The sequence below is a fragment of the Meles meles genome, chromosome 7 (assembly GCF_922984935.1).
Source record: "Meles meles chromosome 7, mMelMel3.1 paternal haplotype, whole genome shotgun sequence".
NCBI lineage: Eukaryota > Metazoa > Chordata > Mammalia > Carnivora > Mustelidae > Meles > Meles meles.
The window spans coordinates 122,174,217-122,194,504 of NC_060072.1; the positions used below are offsets into that span (position 1 = coordinate 122,174,217).

General features: G+C 41.1%; 2 protein-coding genes across 2 annotated transcripts in view; both read left to right on the forward strand.

The window, feature by feature from the left end:
* Positions 1 to 6,263, forward strand: part of OPTN (optineurin) — a 60,546-nt gene extending 54,283 nt beyond the window's left edge. The window contains exon 15 of the mRNA XM_046012841.1: positions 6,248 to 6,263. The gene's annotated coding sequence lies outside the window, so the exon portion shown is untranslated. The remainder of the gene's footprint in view (positions 1 to 6,247) is intronic.
* A 4,213-nt stretch (positions 6,264 to 10,476) lies between these two features.
* Positions 10,477 to 20,288, forward strand: part of LOC123945828 (protein MCM10 homolog) — a 38,753-nt gene continuing 28,941 nt past the window's right edge. The window contains exons 1-7 of the mRNA XM_046010758.1: positions 10,477 to 10,616; positions 12,506 to 12,597; positions 15,822 to 16,160; positions 17,131 to 17,232; positions 17,376 to 17,516; positions 19,206 to 19,380; positions 20,066 to 20,231. Of these exons, the coding sequence (XP_045866714.1) occupies positions 12,591 to 12,597; positions 15,822 to 16,160; positions 17,131 to 17,232; positions 17,376 to 17,516; positions 19,206 to 19,380; positions 20,066 to 20,231 (930 nt within the window). The 5' untranslated portion in view covers positions 10,477 to 10,616; positions 12,506 to 12,590. The remainder of the gene's footprint in view (positions 10,617 to 12,505; positions 12,598 to 15,821; positions 16,161 to 17,130; positions 17,233 to 17,375; positions 17,517 to 19,205; positions 19,381 to 20,065; positions 20,232 to 20,288) is intronic.

A 20,288-nucleotide genomic window follows, 5' to 3' on the forward strand; every position in this document is an offset into this window, starting at 1 on the left:
TTTTCATTTAAAAGCAGAAAACTGGGTGGGCCTGGCAGTGGGTATTAAGGAGGGCACGTATTGCTTGGAGCACTGGGTGTGGTGCATAAAGAATCATAGAACGCTGAAAAGCTAAAATAAAATTTTTTAAAAAAGCAGAAAACCCAGAAGTAGAGTGAAAGACAATAGAAGAAACAAAGAAAAGGGCAATGACTAGAAAACAGTAACAAATGTGGTAGATATTAATCGCATTATATCAATACTCACTTTAAACATCGTTAATCTAAATATGCCGATTAAAAGACAGATTGTCAGAGCAGATTAAAAAAAAAACAGGATTCCATCTATATGCTGTCTATAAGAAACCCACTTTAAATATAAGGACACATAGATTATAAGTAAAGGGATGGAGAAAGAAATAGCAAGGTAACACTAATTAAAAGAAAGCTGGAGTAACTATATTAATTTAAAGAAGACTTAAAAGTGAAAAGAATTGTCGGGGATAAAAAGGGACATTACAGAATAATGAAAGGGTCAATTCTCCAAGAAACATAACAGTCCTTAATGCATATATACCTAACAACAAGGCATCAATATACCTAAGGGAAAAATGATAGAATTGCAAGCATATATAGAAGAACCTACTAGCACAGTTAGAGAATTCAAAATCTCTCAGTAATTAACAGACCCAATAGTCAAAAAAATTAGTAAGGCCATAGTTTCTCTGAATAACACTATCAGCAAGATCTAATTAACATTTATGGAATACTTCATATTCCAAATATAGCAGAATATGCATTTTTCTCAAGTTCTTGGAAAACATTCACTGTGATAGACCATATTCTGAACCATAAAACATGGCTTACCAAATTTAGAAAAAGATAAGCCATATGCACAATATGCTGTCATACCACAGTGGAGTTAAACTAGAAATCAAAAACGAAAAGATACCTGGGAACCTTTAAAAAAAAAAGTTTGGATGTTTAACACACTTACAAATAATATATGGGCTAAAGAAGAATTCTCGAGAGATTTAAATAAGTTTTTAACTAAATGAAATTAAAATACAATATAAAGTCTGTGGACTGAAGTGGAAGCCAAGCTTAGCAGGAAATGTATAGCATTGAATGAAAGATCTAAAATTGGCAATCGAAGCTTCCACTTAAGAAACTAGAAAAAGAATGAAAAATTAAACACAAAATAAGCAGAAAAAAATAAATAATAAAAATTTGAATTGAAATCAAACCAGGAAGCCAATAAAGAAAATCAATGAAACTGAAAGCTGGCCATTTGAAATGATGAACAAAATTGATAAACCTCTAGCTAGGCTAAGAAAACAGAAGACAAAAATTGCCAGTATCAGTATACTAGCAATGAATGTTAGAACTTTAAAAACAAAATAACAATAATTTATTAGGACCAAAATACTAAATACTTATGTATAAATCTAATAAAACATGTTTTATAAGATCTGATGAAAGAAGTCAATAAATACATGGACCGATGTTTCATGTTCCTATATAGGGATACTCAGTATTATCAAGATTTTGGTTTCTTCCAACTTGATCCACAGAGTTAATACAATCCCAGGAAGTTATTTCGTAGTTATTGACAAAGTGATTCTAACAGTTTATATGGAGAGGCAAAAGACCCAGAATAGCCAGCATAATATTGAAAAAGAAGGACAAAGTTGGAAGACAGACACTACCTGCCTTCAAGACTTATTCTCAAACTGCAGGAATCAAGATTGTGATATTGGTTAGAGAATAGACAAATATATCAATGGAGCAAAACAGCCCAGAAATAGACCTAGGTAGTCAGCTGGTCTTTGATAAAAGAGAAAAGGCAATTCAATGGAGAAAGGATAGTATTTTTTAATAAGTGATGCTGGAACAAACAGTGGACCTCCACATGCAAAAAATAAATCCAGACACAGACCTTATACCGTTCACAAAAATAAAACTCAAGCCACAGGCTGGAAGTAAGTCTTTATAAAACACATTATCTGATGAACGACTGGTATCAAAATATAAAAAGAAAAAAAATTAAAAGAATTCTTTTTTTTCTATACACAAAGAATTCTTAAAACTCAGCAACAAGAAAGCAACTCAGTTTAAAAATGGGCAAAAGATAATAGATATGTCATCAAAGATGTGCACTTGGTAAACACATTTTTAAAGATGCTCAACAAGATGTTATTAGGGAATTGCAGATTTAAACAATGAGATACATGGAGAAGCAACATGGGGGGTTAGGGGGATAGGAGAAGAATAAATGAAACAAGATGGGATTGGGAGGGAGACAAACCATAAATGACTCTTAATCTCACAAAACAAACTGGGGGTTGCTGGGGGTGGGTGGGATTGGGAGAGGGGGAGGGGGCTATGGACATTGGGGAGGGGAGGCGAACCATAAGAGACTATGGACTCTGAAAAACAACCTGAGGGTTTTGAAGGGTCAGGGGTGGGAGGTTGGGGGAACAGGTGGTGGGTAATAGGGAGGGCACGTTTTGCATGGAGCACTGGGTGTTGTGCAAAAACAATGAATACTGTTATGCTGAAAAAAATAAATAAAATGGGGGGAAAAAAAACAATGAGATACCACCATACACTTATTAAAATGGCTAAAATCAGGGCGCCTGGATGGCTCAGTGGGTTAAAGCCTCTGCCTTTGGCTGGGGTCATGATCCTAGGGTCCTGGGATCGAGCCCTGCATCAGGCTCTCTGCTCAGCAGGGAGCCTGCTTCCTCCTCTCTCTCTCTCTGCCTGCCTCTCTGCCTGCCTGTGATCTCTGTCTGTCAAATAAATAAATAAAACCTTTAAAAATAAAATAAAATAAAATGGCTAAAATCCAAAACACAGCACCAGTCGATGCTGAGGAAGATGTGAGATAGCAGAAACTTTTCATTCACTGCTGGTGGAAATACAGAATGGTAGTTTGGAAGACAGTTCAGTGGTTTCTTGCAAAATTAAATGTGCAGTCCTTTGTATCTATTTAAATGAATTGGAAGCTATGTCCACACAAAACCTGCACATGAATGTTTACAATGGCTTTATTCATAATCGCCCAAACTTGGACACAACCGAGAAGTCCATCAATAGGCAAATGCATAAATGAACTGTGGTACATCCATACAATGGAATATTACTCAATGCTAAAGAGAGATAAGCTATCAAACTGCAAAAAGACATGGAGGAACTTTAAATGCATATCTCTTAAGTGAAAGAAGCCAGCCTGAAAAGCCTACATGCTATATGACTTGAACTGTATGACACTCTAGGAAAGTCAGTACTATGGAGACAAGATCACGGATTGCCCCGGGTTAGGTAGAAGGAGGGATGAACAGGTGAGAGCACAGAGGATTTTTAGGGCAGTGAAACTATTCTGCATGATACTGTGATGGTGGCTACATTTGTCAAAATCCATTGAATGTGAAACAGAAGAGTGAATCCTAATGTAAACTGTGGACTTCAGTTAAAAGTAACATATCAAAAAAAATTATGTGTCAATATTGGCTCATCCTTTATAACAAATGCCCCAACTAGTGCAATATGTTAGTGATAGGAGAAATTGTGTGTGGAAGGGGATTTATGGGAACTTTATTCTTTGCACTCAATTTTTCAGTAATCCTAAAACTGTTCCAGAAAATAAAGTTTGGGGTACCTAGGTGGCTCAGTCAGTTAAGCGTCTGCCTTTGGCTCAGGTCATGATGCCGGGGTTCCGGGATCAAGCCCTGCATCGGACTCTCCACTCAACGGTGAGTCAGCTTTCTCCCTCTGTGATCTCTTCTGCTTTTGGACTTTCTCAAATAAATAAAATCTTTTTTAAAAACAATTTTAAAAGTCCATTATTTTCTTAAAAAATGAAAAAAATAACTTCGAAGCACAAGATTATTTAATATGAACATAAAATATGTTGTGTGTGTCATAAAATCAAGATTCTTGTGAAGGTTGACTAACACTTCCATTTGACTCATAATGAAAAGGCTAACTTGGATTGCTTTTAATGAAATAAATTTATTATGCCATCATTAATTCAATGGAGGAAACCTGATACAAGAGCTAGTTGCAGCTTTTAAGTATAACAGGAACTAAGTCTGAACCAACATTCAAATGTCTTAGGGGAGCAATGAAAGGTAAGAAACCCGCTTTGCTCTGAGAAGCAAACAAAAAGTAGAAATAATTTTACAGTCTTTTGAATCCTTTGACTGAGTTCATCATTTTAGAAATTACTGAAATAACATTATGTACTCTTGTTGCAAAAATTCTAGTCATCACTGAGTAATTTGTTACTTTTTTCTAGCTAAGTACTTGCAAAGATGAGAAATATACAAAAAGTATTCATTCAGAAATTTTCCATAAGTTGATGGGTTTATATAGCAGTTTTTAAATATACAGAGCCATAATTATGGGTAAAATTTATTTTACATATATAATAATAATTTTACATATATATCACATAAAAATATATAATTTTGCATATGTATTACAATATATATTACATCTATAATAATAATAATAATTGTTATTGTTATATTATTAGCTGGGTTATAAACCCAGCAAAACCAAGGAAGAAATATGCTGAACAGTCTTATGAATTAATTAAAACCAGCAAAGCTAGTGGTTTCATTGGCTTTCCTTATGGAAAACATCATTTGAGGTAACTAGATGGAGGAACATACCCCATTGTTTAAAGTAGCCTCTAGGTTGATTGAAAAGCAGTAGACATTTGTGTGCACAATAGAGGCAATATTCTGTTAGCAAAATCATGGAGGTGGGGTTTCCCTCTTCTGCTAAGTAGAGGGTTGCTTCTGAGCAAAGATAACATTTTTCTCAGTGCAGGATCTTTGCCAGTCAGACAAACTCAAGTTTGGGGTAAGACTTGGAAGAGTTCTGTGCATACAGCAAGAAAGATATGAATGCAGATGTAAACAGACATCTGCAGGAAGGAGACAGTGGTGGAAGAGCTTTGGAAACTGGCTATTCCTCCCAGTAGAAGGTCCAGTTTTCCAATTTTGAATAGCATTGCTTGCCTAACCCAAGGATAGAGGAAGTGATATAATCATCTGGGTCACTAACCAGGTAGACATACTGAAGGATATTCTGCTTCTATAGTCTCTGCTTTGGAGAACGCAGATACACTCACTAAACCACCCCCCAGATCAACACGTGAAGTCCTGACACATCCTCCTGGCTTCAGTCCCACAGCTAAAGGTACCTGCTGAAATCCGCACCGTCGCCTCAGACTGAACTTGCTGCCTCCCCCGTGTCCACCACAAACTCCTCCTGGACACTCCAGTCCATTTCTGCACTTCTGCCAGGCGCCCAGATGTGGCTAACCTGGGCATTGTCCTCTCCTTTTCCTGCCAGAAGTAACTTTGTTCGGCCAGTTACCAAAGCAGACTGGGTTTCCCTTGTAATGCCTTTTCCACAGGTCCCTTTCCTTGAACTCTGGCAGTCTGAAACTGTCATGATCTTTAACCGGGTTTGTCTGCCTCCAGTTTCTGGTATATTCTGTTCTGGGGGACCCATCTTTGTTAGCGCACTCTCCCTAAGCAACACCTTACAAAAGTAGCAAGAATAGAAGTTAATACACATTTATGCTGACCTGTGCTGGGCACAATACGTGATATTCTCAAGTTTTTCTCATTAATCCTCAAAACGTCCTAGGAAATAACTATCACTAGCCCTGTTTTGCAGGTGAGTCAATTGAGACACGGCTTTAGTAACTGACCCAAGATTGCACAGTTAGTATGTGGCCGGCAGTTAACAACCACATACACAGTCATAATTAATTCAAGCCTAAGCACTTAGCCACTCTGTTCCTCTTTACATTGATCTTCCTCTCCTACCTGCTTAAATCCTTTCACTGCTAACAGAATATAATTCTTGACTGGTGTTCATCTTCTGCACTGCATTTTAATGTTTCTACCTCATTTGTTCCCTCCTCTTCAGCAATTTTGGAGCTCATTGGTTCCAACCTTATGTTATTTATCTTTTATGCATATGTCCCATCTCCCACATTGGACTGTAAGTTCTTAGAATATGGACGACATCTCTGTCCAACCCCGTGTGACCCTGAGGCAGGAAGTGATTATGGCTGATAACCGGTGTGTGAAAATGTCCTGGAAATTCTCATTTGAGCCCTCCTAAAATAGCCTCGAATCTACATACTGATTTCAGCACTTTCCAGAGAAAGAAACTGACCCTCCAGATGTTAAAGGACTTGTTAAGGAGGAAATACTCTATTTGTTTTCTTTCTGGAACAGTTATTGTGTGCCAGCCACCAGCAGCAGCAGGGAAGACAGCAAAGAGATAGAAAGATGAACAAGAACAGTTCCCTTGTCTCCAGATGCGGACACCACGGTGAGAAGAAGCAGAAGACACCCATGATGCAGTGTGAAAGTTCTATGTGCCCTCCCAGTCTCAAGTTGTGCTAAGCACCATCCTTGGTCCAAAGGGTCAGAGAGTCTTCACCAAGGAGGTGATGCCTACACTGAGCTTGGGTGGATGAGTAGGAGGTGATTCAGGGGTTCAGGCTCTCCAAGCAGAGGGATCTGCATGTGCAAAGGCTCTGAGGCATGCCAGAGCCCAGAATATTTAGGAAGAGAAAAGTCCCAGCTCAGTGTGGTTGGAAGAAAGGCTGATTCCAGGTGGAAAGAGAAGAGCTGAGGCTCAAGGAAAAGTAGGCAGGACTCAAGTCTGTATTTCAAGTTCCTGAGTGGCAAGAACTTTGTGAGTACGGGAACTGAGGGCCTTCACAAATTTTGTTCAGGGAAAATCCAGGCCAAGATTTTGTCATAATCAAGAGCAGTAAGAGAAATGGATTGGAGTGAATGAGATGGGATATAGATCAGTTAGAAGTAAAAAAGAGAGAGGTGCCCAGAGGTCAAGGAGCCTCACAGAAGTGAGGATGTTGAGGAGGGGGTGGGGTCAGAAGATGCAAGAGATAATCTGTAAAATGGGGGAGGTGGACACGGACCTGGAGAATGAGCACTACCCCAGGAGTGATGAGGGAGGTACTGAGCCATAGGGCCCACTGGCATTTGGGGAAAGGAAGCTGGAGCCCACTAACTTCTCCCTTTCTGGTTTTGTGATGTGTTTTAAAGGCCCTTTCATGACTCTGGTATCCTCTAAAGTTTTAGAACCACTTCTATAGAAAGATGCAATTACCACAAGGCTGAACATGGAATTCTGGGTTCCACCCTTGGTTTCCGATCTAGAAAGTCTGGTTTCAGGCATGAGCATTTGGTTTCTTACAAGCTCCCAGGGGCTGCTGCAGCTGCTGCTCTGGCAAGCCAGACTTGGAGAAGCCCTGTTGTCCCACTGACATTTGCCACTCCCTTCTTACCACTCTCCTTCTTTGGCATCCTGGGCCATCTCTTTCCTGCAGGCCCACTCTTTACACTGGAAAACTCTAGCCAGAATACAAACAGAAACCCAAGGTACAGAGTTTTAAAATTTAGAGGTCAAGCTTAGAGTCTCCTTGGAGTTTCACACAGAAACATGGCCCCAGCCCTGCCAACCTTCATTCTCCTTCCACCTGGACTCAGTTCTGTGTAGCACTTGGCAGACTTTCTCCAAGGGTGGGGACACCGGTGCCTTGTTGTTAAGCTTCCTTTAACTCCCACTCTGCCCACAACCCACCACCATCAAATAGGGACCCCTTGGACAGAGGGATCCGCCCTCGAAGGACAACCAGGGGAAGGGGCCTTGCAGGGCCTCAAAGCAGATTCAGAACCATGGGGTGAGAAAAAAGCCCGGAGTCTCAGGATGAGAGCTTGGCTACAAGGGGTTGTCCAGGATTTGGATGAGTGCATCCCTTAGCCCTGGGACACCTCACACGGGCGGGGGGGGGGCACAGCTAGAAGAGGACCAGCATAAGGTCAGGTGAAGGTCAGGCCAAGGCCTAGGGTTAAGCTGGGACCACTTTCCTAACCACTCCAGCCGCTCCTGTTCAGTTTCTGTCGCTGGCTTCAATGTCCCCGGCCATCTACACCAGAAGTTCTTAATTGGAAGAGTGTCTTTGAGAAAATATGTGAATCCTCTCAGAAAGTATACAAAATCTTGACTGTATGAGGGTACATTTTTCTTGGGGGGGGGGAAACATTTTTGTTCTGTTCCCAAAGGGCCTGTGATCACTCTGTGCCAAAAAGATCAGCACCACTGCATTGCAGACCTCTCCTCTGAATCCCAGATCTGGAGATAAAGCTTCTCTAAATCCATGTCTTTCATACCTCATTCTGAAAGCTGGAACGAAGTCTGTCTTCTGCCCTAAACCTATTCTGTTTCCTGTGTTCACTACTTCAGTGCGTTGCGTCAAAAAACACCCTAAACTCCTTTTTGTGTTTCCCACCTCCTTCCCTTTCATCAGTGCGTCTGAATCTACTCTCCTAATTCTTTCTCAAAATCACCACTGTACTCACTCCAACAATAATGCCTCAATCCCTCACTGGAGGAAAGTTTGAGAGCTTAGATTAGGTACTGTTTTCTACTTCTTGCATGGATTTGGGGGCAAAGTGGACCTGGAAAGTCAGGTTGAAAAAAAGAGCATTGGAAAGCAAGTCAGATTGGTCCAGGAATGTCTGCATCATGGCCAGTAAGTCTATGATGAACTTTTATAATTAGATGTCTTTAATTTGATTACAATAGTTCCTCCATTACTATGAATTTTTCAACACTAGCAGTTCTCAAAAAATGGTATTATTCCCATTCCTGGGTCAATATAATAAGCTCAGGTAATAAGGAGCATTAATATTCCATTAGGACACAGAAAAAAAAATCAGTGTAGATGGTATCCAGATTGTTTATTTTCATCATCCTAAAGCTGATTTTAGTTTTTCTGAAAATGAAAGCAAACACAATGGATAGAGATACAATCTTACATGAAATAATTAGTGAGGTGGTGCAGGGCCTGAATAGAGCCTGTGAGAGGAGGATAAAAAAAGACTTAAAATGGTTATTTGAAAGTCAGAGAAAGACAAATACTACATGATCTCATTGATATGTGGAATTTAATAAAGAAAACAGATGAACATATGGTAAGGGGGAAAAGAAAAAAAGGATAGAGGGAAACAAACCTAAGAGACTCTTAAGGACAGAGAACAAATGAGGGTTGATGGAGGGAGGTTGTTGGGGGATGGGGGAGATGCGTGATGGTATCCAGGACACAAGTTAGGATGAGCACTGGGTGTTGTAAGTGATGAATCACTGATTTTATTCCAGAAACCAGTATTGCACTGTATGTTAATTACTAAAATTTTAATTTAAAAAGTTAATTGGGAGCTTGGGTGGCTGAGTTCGTTAAGTAACTGCCTTTAACTCAGGTCATGATCCCAGAATCCCGGGATCTAGTCCCACATCTGGCTCCCAGCTCCACAGGGAGTCTGCTTCTCCCTCTGACCTTCTCCCTTCTCATGCTCTCTCTCTCAAATAAATAAAATCTTTTCTTTAAAAAAAAAAAGTTAATTAAAAAGTGGTCATTTGCTCCATCAAAAACTCTTCTGCTTTGAATTCCTTCAAATTATGTAGAAGCTAAATATAATCCTGCACGTAGACATGACAGTTCTCAGAATTATGTACAAACACCATTTTTAGAATGTAAATACCTAAAAAAGTCTGAATTTTACTGAAAAATATCCCGTGAAAAATAGGGCCCTGTAACAGTTAGTCTAATGCCAGTTTAAATTCTCCAAGCCTGTGGACCACAAATTCCTCTGTGAAGAGTGATTTCTATAGCATCAAACAATGTCATCTAGACTTAAGATCTCATATTACAGACGGTGAAGCAGAATCCCAAGGGGGTAAGTTATTTCCCCAAAGTTAGACAGAATTAAAAGTGAACCAGATTTTTGTTTTTGAGTCTAGTCATCTCAGTTGAACACAAGAGGTTGTGAAATAATCATCCAGCTTATTCAGACCTCTCTAGGATCAGTCCAACAAAGAACATTTGTGAGGCCAGGAGAAACGTCTGGAATGTGCTCCCTGTTTAAGTGTGTATGTGCAGGCTTCTTGGCCTCAGGCGTTACCCTCCACCTCACAGAAAGAAAATGAGGCTCAGAAGGATTGGATGACACAGTCCCACAGAGTGTCAGGAATTCAGTTTCCACCGTAAAATATACCCTACAGGACGACTTAAACTTTCCGGCGCTGGGGGTCGCCAGAACACTTGATTTTATCTAAAGGAACCCAAGCCTTCACCGACCGGAAGTTCCTTTACCCCCGACAAAGAGGGAACGCCGTCACGTGGACCAATCAGATTGCTCTACGCAAGGTCTGCATTTCGCTAACTCATCCCCGTTGTCCTCGCCAAGAATGCTGACGTTAGCCAATCAGCGCGGCCTGAAGCCGGCGTGCGTCTGGCGTCAGAGGTGGGGTGGAGCCAAGTTGGAATTTTGGCGGGTTTGGCTGTAGGACGCGAACCGGTTGGAAATAGGGTGAGGAGAAGTCGGAGTCTGGGTGTGGGGGTGGCCCTCCGGCAGCTGAGGAGAGGGGCCGCCACGCGGGTCTGAGGGAAGGTTTGAAGAGCTCCGAGGGCGAGCAGCGCGGAGCCCGGGGAGGTCAGGCGGGCGAGACTGGAATTGGGCAAGCGCGGTGTCCGAGCGGCCGGGTGGGCGCCGGCTGAGGAGCGACCGAAAGGTAGGGGCTCCTCTCAGAAGCCCCGGGGAGGTGCCAGGCGTCGGGCCGTCGTCTATACTTAAGGGGCCGGATTTGTTTTTTTCCTGAAGAAGGCTTTTAAAATGCCTGCCGAATGTGTGCCGTGTGGACTTAGTATTCATTTTGTTTTAATTCATGATTTGCTAATAGTCCTTGAATGTGTGCCTGTGCCGGCCTCCAGACATAAATTATTTATGAATTATTGTATATGCCCGCACGAAGCTTAGAATCTCAGGAGAGTAACATAACAAGCACCCCGCAGTGGAAAGTGCAGTAAAGTCGCGAAAAGGATGAGGTGTGAGAGGGTGCCAGTGGGGCCGCTCAGGTAGGGTGGTCTGGAAGGCTCAGAAAAATCGATGCCTACGGGGTAGCCGGAGGGGTGAGAAGGAGCTAGGGGAGTGAGCGCTTTCTAAAGAGCCTGAGGCCTGTTCAGTGTGTTCGGGAAGATGAAGGCAGTCTGAAGAGAAATAGGCAAGGGACAGAGTATCCATTTCCTCATAGACTTTTAAATTTGGTTCAACCAATGAGAAATCTCTAAAGAGGTTTTTTGGGGGTTTTTGTTTTGTTTTATTTTAATTTGAGAGAGAGAGCTCCTGCAGGAGAAGGAAAAGCAGATTCCCCACCGAACGGGGAGCCCCCCATGGAGCTGGATCCTAGGACCCAGAGATCATGACCTAAGCCAAGACAGACGTTTGCCAGACTGAACCACCAGGTCCCTGCTTTAAAGACTTTTTATTGAGGGAATACCACCCTCCGATGTACGTTCCTAGAAAATTACTAAGAAAAGATTATGGTGGCTGCTGTTTGGAGAAGAGATAACAAAGAGACCAATACCAGAAGCCCATGCAGTTGGTTCAGGCAAAAAGATAGAGCAGTATTTTGGAGACAGACCCAATGGCAGTTGTTGGGTAGACCTGAATGTGAGGGTGAGGTAGCTTACGCAGCTTTGAGGGGGAAAAGGTGGTTGGTTATAGAGATGAATACAACAGTTGGCTAACCCTCAGGAAGCTTACAGTCCAGCAGGTTTCCCAGGAGACTCAACACAGTATGGTGCACACGGTACTTCCATAGAAATATTTGTTGAATGAAAAGAAAGCATCATAATTAATACTTGAAATTAGACATACCAAGGTTAGCTGTAAAGCTCATCAGTTAAATAATAGTGTAGAAAATTTATACTTTTTTCTTGCAGTTATTAAAATTTAATGGGGGTGCCTGGGTGGCTCAGTCACTTAAGTGTCTGCCTTTGTGTCGGGTCATTGATCTCAGAGTCCTGGGATGGAGCCTGTTTGGAGCCTGCTCAACGGGGAGGCTGCTTCTCCTCCCTTACCTGTCCCCCACTCCCCTTGTGCATGCTCTCTCTCTCAAATAAATAAAATCTTTTTTTTTTTAAGTCAATTAAATGAAAGAAGGACAATGCACAGAATAATATGATTTTAACCCTTCTTAGCTCTGCCAACTCTGAGTTTTGCTGAGTAGTATTGAATCGAAATCCTGATGTGACTAAGGCTGCAGTTGAGTAGAATCACACACTAGACTGCTATGGATAAGGTAGCCGTCACATGTGTCATAGTAAATAAAATGGGATCGTAGCCCTAATATTTAGACCACTCTCAATAATACTTGTTCACAATCCGTCCCATCCATGTAATTTAGTACCCCACAAAGGGTACATCAACCGAGTTTCTAAAACCATAGTTTGAAGTCAAGATAAAGGGAGATGGTGTTGGTAGGTGGAGATGAGAAGTGGTCAGATTCTGGATGAATTCTGAGCTTCAAGCCCGTAGGATTTGTGAGATCCTAGATTTGTTGCCTATGAGATGTGAGAGAGGGGACAATCAAGGGTGACTTTTCCCATGTTGATTTCATAGCCTAGCCAAGATTTGACATTACTGCCATCTCCTGGGCACCTGATTCTCCTTCGAAGCTCTCAATCACAACTGTACTGTTGACGGCATGGATGGTAAGTTCTCTTTATTTCATGGAAAACCACCCTTTTGTCCACAGACTTATTTATTTTACTTGCAAAATAGTGAAAATAGGTATACCCCACCCTCACGTATTTTCTGAGTGGTTCAAAGAAGATCTCACTTCAGTCAGTCAATGTTATTTGTTTCAATCAGGTGGGATTTTATCTCCTGGCAGCATTGATTGTCTTTCATAATAATGATACTTAGCATGTACTTACAATGTGCCAAGCACTATTCTAAGGTCCCTACTTATATTAACTTCTTCCCTACTTATATTAACTTCCTTAGTTCTCCGAGCAACTGTATTTTTTAGACTGGAAGACAGATGGTTAGTAATTTGTCACTGGTGAGACTGCCAGAGCAGGGATTTGAACCCAGGCAGTTTGACTTCAGAGTTCACAATTAATATTGAAGTTTGTTGAAATGGTTTTATCTAGCTCTGGGTTAAACTCTTACAGTCCTTTGCAATTTTATACCCTGCCCTTTTCAAAAAAGTAGAACAAAATGTTGAAATTCCTCACACTATAATAACATGTGACATTGATTGTACCTTTGGTAAAATAATAGTGTTCTGTTTCCAAAAATCATCAAATTGTCTTCTGGGCAGTTAATTTAATATAAAGTATAATTATTTGCTGGGAGACAGTTATGAGAGTAAGTGGTGAATGGTATGTGTTCTCTAAGAAATCATCGTATCTAATAAACATTGATTTTGTTAACATGGTGTTAATAATCTGGTTCAGTACAGATGGAATCAAAGTATTTACTGGTTCTGGGCATACATGGTTGAACAAAATCCCTGCTTCTATTCTAATACAGAGAGCAAGATTGTAACAAATAAGTAGGAAAATATCAGGTAGTTGGTACAATGGAAGATACTAGAATGAATTTGTATGCTGAGAGAAATGCTCCAAAAGACAGGGAATAATGGGTGATGTGGGGAGGAGAGCTGGTGCTTATAGGCTTAAGTCCTTGAGGAGCTAAAAGGAAGAGGGTCCAGTGTATAAATGGAATGAGGAGCAAGGAGATTGGGTCAACATAACATGGAGAAGACAGGATTTTCTGTGGTGACTGAGTTAAACTAGGATGGGTGGTATCATGGGATTAAACATAGTGCTCTCATGGAAGAAAATGGGTTCAAGGAAGGATATGGAGCCACTTGGCCACATTTGTCATCTGGGACTCCCAGTGGTGTGAGCCAAGGCCTCTTCTTGGGGTGTGCTGTCTTCCACAGCTGGAAGCCAGACCGAGGAGGGCCTTTTGGCTCTATTGAGGGAATGTGGCTGTCTCACCCACAGCACAGGGAGCCAGATTGCCTCTTCTCTCTTGCTGCACACTGCAGTTGGAGTGTTGACTAAGCAGTTCAGACAAATCATTATGCAACCTCTGACTTTAAGCTTTAGACCCTTTTATCAGATTCTAGGCCATGAGTTTGGCTACTGGCTGTTTTCCATCTGCTAAAAGTGCAGAGTAGTGGAAAGAATATTGGTTTGCTGGTTTGGGATCTCCATCCTTTTTTTTTATTTTTTTTAAAGATTTTATTTATTTATTTGACAGACAGAGATCACAAGCAGGCAAAGAGCAGGTGGAGAGAGAGGAAGGGAAGCAAGCTCCCTGCTGAGCAGAGAGCCTGATGCGGGGCTCGATCCCAGGACTCTGGGATCATGACCTGAGCCGAAGGCAGAGGCTTTAACCCACTGATCCACCCAGGCGTCCTTAGAGATCTCTATCCTAAGTCAGGCTCCCGTGCTGACCTGTTTCACCATATGGTCCTGAACAGGCCTTTGACCTCTCTGTACTTCAGCCCTTATCTTTGAGGTGAAGGGGGTGTGTGAAATAGCCTTAATGTCTCTGCTTTAAAATGGCTCAGATTTGGGGCGTCTGGGTGGCTCAGTGGGTTAAAGCCTCTGCCTTTGGCTCAGGTCATGATCTCAGGATCCTGGGATCGAGCCCTGCATCAGGCTCTCTGCTCAGCGGGGAGCCTGCTTCCCCCTTTCTCTCTGCCTGCCTCTATGCCTACTTGTGATCTCTGTCTGTCAAATAAATAAATAAAATCTTTTAGAAAAATAAATAAATAAAATAAAATAAATGGCTCAGATTTATTAAGGACTAATGCCCAAATTGGGGGCAGGGGGCACAGAAAATAAATCAAGAAAGAAGAAATCCAAAGGGCTAATAAACATAATTCTTTGCCTTACAAGAATTCCGGAAATGCAAATCAGAACAATGAGATGCCTTTTAAGATCATCCATCAGACTAGCAAGAAATTTTAAGTGACATATCAGATATTGGTGAGACGGTAGGAAGAAATGGTACTTGCATGCAATGTTAGTGAGGGTAAAACCGCTTTGGGACCAGTTTGGCAGTATCTAAGAAAGTTGAAAAATGTGCATATGCAATAGTCCAGCAATTCCACTCCTGATAGGTATTTCCAGGAAACTCACACATATCGCAGGACACATTCATGGTTGCTGGATAGTTTGTGATGGGAAAGAATTGGATTAAAAATATGAGTTAATAAAATGTAATAGTTTTACTATGGAATGGCCTCTAGTCACTGAAAGAAGTAAACTAGAACTCTATGTTTTGATTTAGATGAATTATACATGCAATGTTGAATGAAAAAGTGAAAAATAGGCTAGAATGATATACCAAAATTATGACACTTATTGCAGTGGGGCATGGAGGCAGTGGAAGGAATTGGGCTAAGATTTGGCACAATAAACTTCATAAACTTTTTTTTTTTTAAGTCATGCAGTGTAAAGGCAAGCAAACATGACAAATGGCTAATTCTGAGTAATGAAATATAAGTACATTTTATGTAATTCTTTGTGCTTCTCCTACACTTGAATATTTTTTTCCTCAAATAATTAAAAAGAGCCTAAATGTATGTTTAGCGTGTTTTGGGATTATTCCCATTATTATGGATTGGGTTCCTTGGAAGTCGACATGCAGGCAGGTGCTTATCAGCTGAAGTAGCACAGGTGAAAGGACACAGCCCTGTGCATGGTGCACTGGGTTCACTAAGCCCGGTGCCCTCTAAGCACTTGGGGAGATGAAAGATGGACACAAGAACAAGAGTTTTACCAGGCAAAATGGTGAATTAACAGAGTCATTTCAATTGCCTTATTAATGGTGAATGTTTTAATTCACTGTACTTGTCATTTTTGTTTTTTCTCAGGTACGTTTACATTCTGTCCTTCTTCTTTCTGCACAGGGGAGGAAGATGATTTGTCTCTGCTGGCTGCACTGCTGGAGGAGAATGAGACTGCCTTGGATTGTAATCCAGAAGATAGTCACCCCTTGACCCAGGGGAATGGCGAACCCGACACATATGACGAGCTCTTTGATGCAGATGGTGATGGTGAATCTTACTCAGAGGAGGCCGCTGATGGAGACCTGGGAGAGACCGAAGAGCTAAAGGAAAATTTGGCCACTCTCTTTGGAGATATGGGGGACTTAACAGATGAAGAAGTTCCCACACAGCAATCACCTAAAAATAGAGTCCTCCCGGCTTCTGTTCCCAATCAGGGGAAAACTAATCAAGAGTTGCAAGGTGCCCTAACTACTTGCTCTTCTAATTTCTTCAAGATACACTAGATGGGAGCCAACAGTTTTCATTAAAATAGCTGCTGAGTCAGGGTGATGATAAATGACTTGGCCAAAAAAAAGGGTGGGAATTAGTAAATGAGACATTTCAGGCTGCAGAGGCCTCCGTCCCAGTGTCAGCCATCTATAACTGGTCCTTCCCAGACTGGCTCTACCAGCTTTCGTGCCTGTTTCAGAAAAATCTCACTTAGAGGTTTACATGCGTGTGGAGCCAGGGGTAGGACTGTAGTCTCTCCTCCTTCTATTTGGGCAGGAGGCCATTTATGAACAGAAGCTTTGAGGAGTGCCCTTTTCTAATTTGTGACATTGTCTCACATATTTTTTTTTTTTTAATTTTTATTTATTTGACAGAGAGAGGGAGAGAGGTCACAAGGAGGCAGAGAGGCAGGCAGAGAGAAGGGGGAAGCAGGCTCCCTGCCAAGCAGAGAGCCCGATGCGGGGCTTGATCCCAGGACCCTGAGATCATGACCTGAGCTGAAGGCAGAGGCTTAACCCACTGAGCCACCCAGGTGCCCCTGTCTCACATATTTTGAAATTGTAATCAAATTCAGTGGTTGTCTATTTCTTCTAATAGAGGAGCCCGCATTTATTGCATTAATTATGGTATTCACTCTATGATATAATAATCATTCCCTGACACCTAAAAACTTGTTAGCTGGGAATATGCATCTGTGATATTTGTCAGTAGTACCAGTTTGTAACTAGCTTAGGTATTAGTGATTACTGAAAATACAGTTTATTTCTCTGAATAACCTCTTTGAAGTACCAAAGTTAATGGTAGTTCTCAGTATGTGACTATATTGTGGGTCTCAGGGTTTTAAGTTGGGAAGTGGACACCAAAAATAATTCCAACATTTTTATCATGTATAACATTTCTTCTGCTGTGGATCTTAAATCAATATATTTTTCTTCCTTAGATGAATTAAGGAAGTTACAAGAACAGATGAAATCCTTACAGGAACAGCTAAAAATGGCATCACTTAAGCAGCCTGCAAGTCCACCCCTTCTGCCTAAATCTGGTAATCGAACTGTAATTCTAGGAATAGTGTGCAATTCTGTTGTTAAGAAATTATAGCATTTTTTCTGCATTCAGCTGCTGGTAAAATAGACTTTGAGCCCCTTTCTAAATTTTCTTTGTGAATTTCTTTTTCTTTTCATAAAGTAGAGAAGTCTCCACGCTCCCCTCTTAAAGAGAAGAAAGTTCAGAGAATTCAGGAGTCGTCATGCTTCTCTGCAGAGCTCGATGTCCCTGCTCTACCAAAAACCAAGCGAGTGGCTCGGACACCAAAGATTTCACCTGCAGGTATAGTAGTCAAGGCCTCCCTGGTTTTTTCGCTACTCTTGCTCTATTTAAAAGTCAATTTGGCACTGTCCTATCTGTGTGCAGGGGGCACTGTCATACCTTTCTGGTGGGGGAGGGCCAGGGGTCTATCTTATCTGCCCATTGAGAAAATTAAGTTTGTTGGGAATGAGAGCCATGTGGTGTATTTTGTAATCTTTCTCTACATCTCAGAGTGCTTAGAAAATCTCAAGATAAAGAGTAGCTATATTTACAAAAACAGTGAATTGAATTTTTTTAAACTCTTAATTTTTTTTAAATTCAAGTCTTCAGTTGACTTGAATTATAGTAAGTATAACCAGTCCAGAGACTGACTCTTTGGGCCCCTGAGTTCAAGCACAGATTCCTTTTAAAATGGCTAAGTTTTATTTGAAGCCAGGTTGTATTAAAGCAGATGGTCCATTCTTTAGAAAAGACTTCTTTGCCCAGAGTAGAGACGTGTACTCAAGTATAGTTCTGGTTCAGCCCACATGTAAACACACAGTTAAAATGAAAAATATCTATGACCCCTATGTATTGATTTTGCTGCACTGCCTTGGTTTGCACATGGTAATACTTTGAAAGATCTAAGACAAAATGGTCTGGTTACTCAGAGTAAACAGCATATTATTTACCACTCATGTTCAAAAAGGCCCTTTTAAATAGCAGTGGCATAAGACACAATAGCAGAGAAAAACAGCCTCTCCATATTCACATTTGAAATAAATTATATATTCCATGTATCCATTTATGAATAGCATCCTTCCCTTTAGGACCTTTGACATTAATAAGGTATTTCATTAAGTAGTGTCCAAAGTTAAGTTTTGAGGGGGTGAGGCATGGGCAGGCTTTCTAGAGATTCTAAAGTTCTAGGGTTGTCCTGACCCTGGAAGCTTATGATCATGACCCAAAGTCTCTTTGAGGATAAAACATATTTTATTTTCAGAGAAAATATGTTTATTAAGGAAAATATCCAAAATAGCCTGACCTTCAGGAACATTATCAAACACTTCTGAAGTAAGAAAACTAACTACATTGGGGATATTTAATGCAACCAAGTCAGTAGAATACCCTGGTCCCCTAGTTCCCCACCCCCTTCCCCACCACCACCACAAATAAAATGAAATGGAATGGAATGGGATGAGATGAAACCAGAAACAAAGAAAGGGAAGCTAACATTGGATTTTCTTCAGGTCACAGTTGATCTACACACAGATCACTAATTGATCCCTGAAGGAGGGCTCTTACTCCCTTGTGGAGTCTACCACAGCGATTGTGTATGGGGAATACTCAGTAAATGTCATTGCACAAAGGATCTGTGTTTGAGAGCAGCGCTATAATATAGCCGCCACCTGCTACATGTGGCTTTTTAAGTTTAGATTAAATAAAATTAGACATTCATTTCTTTGGAAACTCTATTCCATTTTAAATGCTCTGTGGCCACCATATCAGACAGCATCAGTGTATAACCTTTCCATTGTCACAAGAAGTTCTTTCAGGCTACACTGCAGAGGTTTGGAGGATAGTACAGAAATGGTCTTGTGGGTGTCCTTTGTTATCAAGATTTGGTTATTGCATATGTTGACTTTAAAAGAAGCAATTCTATAAAAACAAATTTTGTAAGGATCAGTGTGATTTTTTTCCTTTCACTTAACTTTTATGTTAATTTTCTAGAGTCCAAAAGCACATCTTCGAAGATGACAAGTACACCTCCCCAACCACTCCGAACTACTCCTGGAAACAAACCTAGTGGGTTGGCCAGAGATCAGAGCACAGGGACCCCCAGGAGTTCAGGGGAACCAGCTCAGACAGTGGTCTCCATGGAAGCCTTCTCAGGCCTGAGGCTGAGGTCAGTAACTGTAGAGTCCTCACATTCGGTTCTTATGGCCTCACTAGATGCTTTGTCCTCCTTCCCAAGGATTAAGGCTTTTTGAAATAATGTGTTTGTACAGCAGATCCACTTAATACCAACAGCTCTTGAATTTGGCAAAACTTGGCACTAAGATGAGCCCTAGCATTCAGTACAGTTTGATTGTGAAATGTTTAAAGAATGTATTTTCATTTATTCATTTAATATGAATAAAAGATCATGTATCTATAAAAAGGAAATGGACAAATAAATAATAGTTTATTTAATCAGAAACAGTGATGGAGACTATTTTTAAGTCCATAAAGTTATATACAATTTAACCAGGATAGTAGTACCTTCTTGTAATTAATGTTAAGAAAAGTACCTGTGGGGGCGCCTGGGTGGCTCAGTGGGTTAAAGCCTCTGCCTTCGGCTCGGGTCATGATCCCAGGGTCCTGGGATCGAGCCCCGCGTCGGGCTCTCTGCTCTGCGGGGATCCTGCTTCCTCCTCTCTCTCTCTCTGCCTGCCTCTCTGCCTACTTGTGATCTCTGTCTGTCAAATAAATAAAATCTTTAAAAAAAACAACAACAAAAAAACGAAAAGTACCTGTGCTCTTTTTCCTACAATGCCAGGTAATCTCTTAATTAGAATAATAATCTAATCCTTGCTGGTTTCTTGACCCAGGCGACCTCGAGTGTCTTCCACAGAGATGAACAAGAAAATGGTTGGCCGAAAACTGATCAGACTATCTCAGCTCAAGGAAAAGATGGCAAGTGAGCAGCTAGAAGAAGTAGACTGGGTGACTTTTGGGGTTATATTGAAGAAAATCACTCCACAGAGTTCTAATAGTGTAAGCCTACTGATTTCTTGACTGCTCCATCACAAGCTGACCATGGGTGCTCATGTT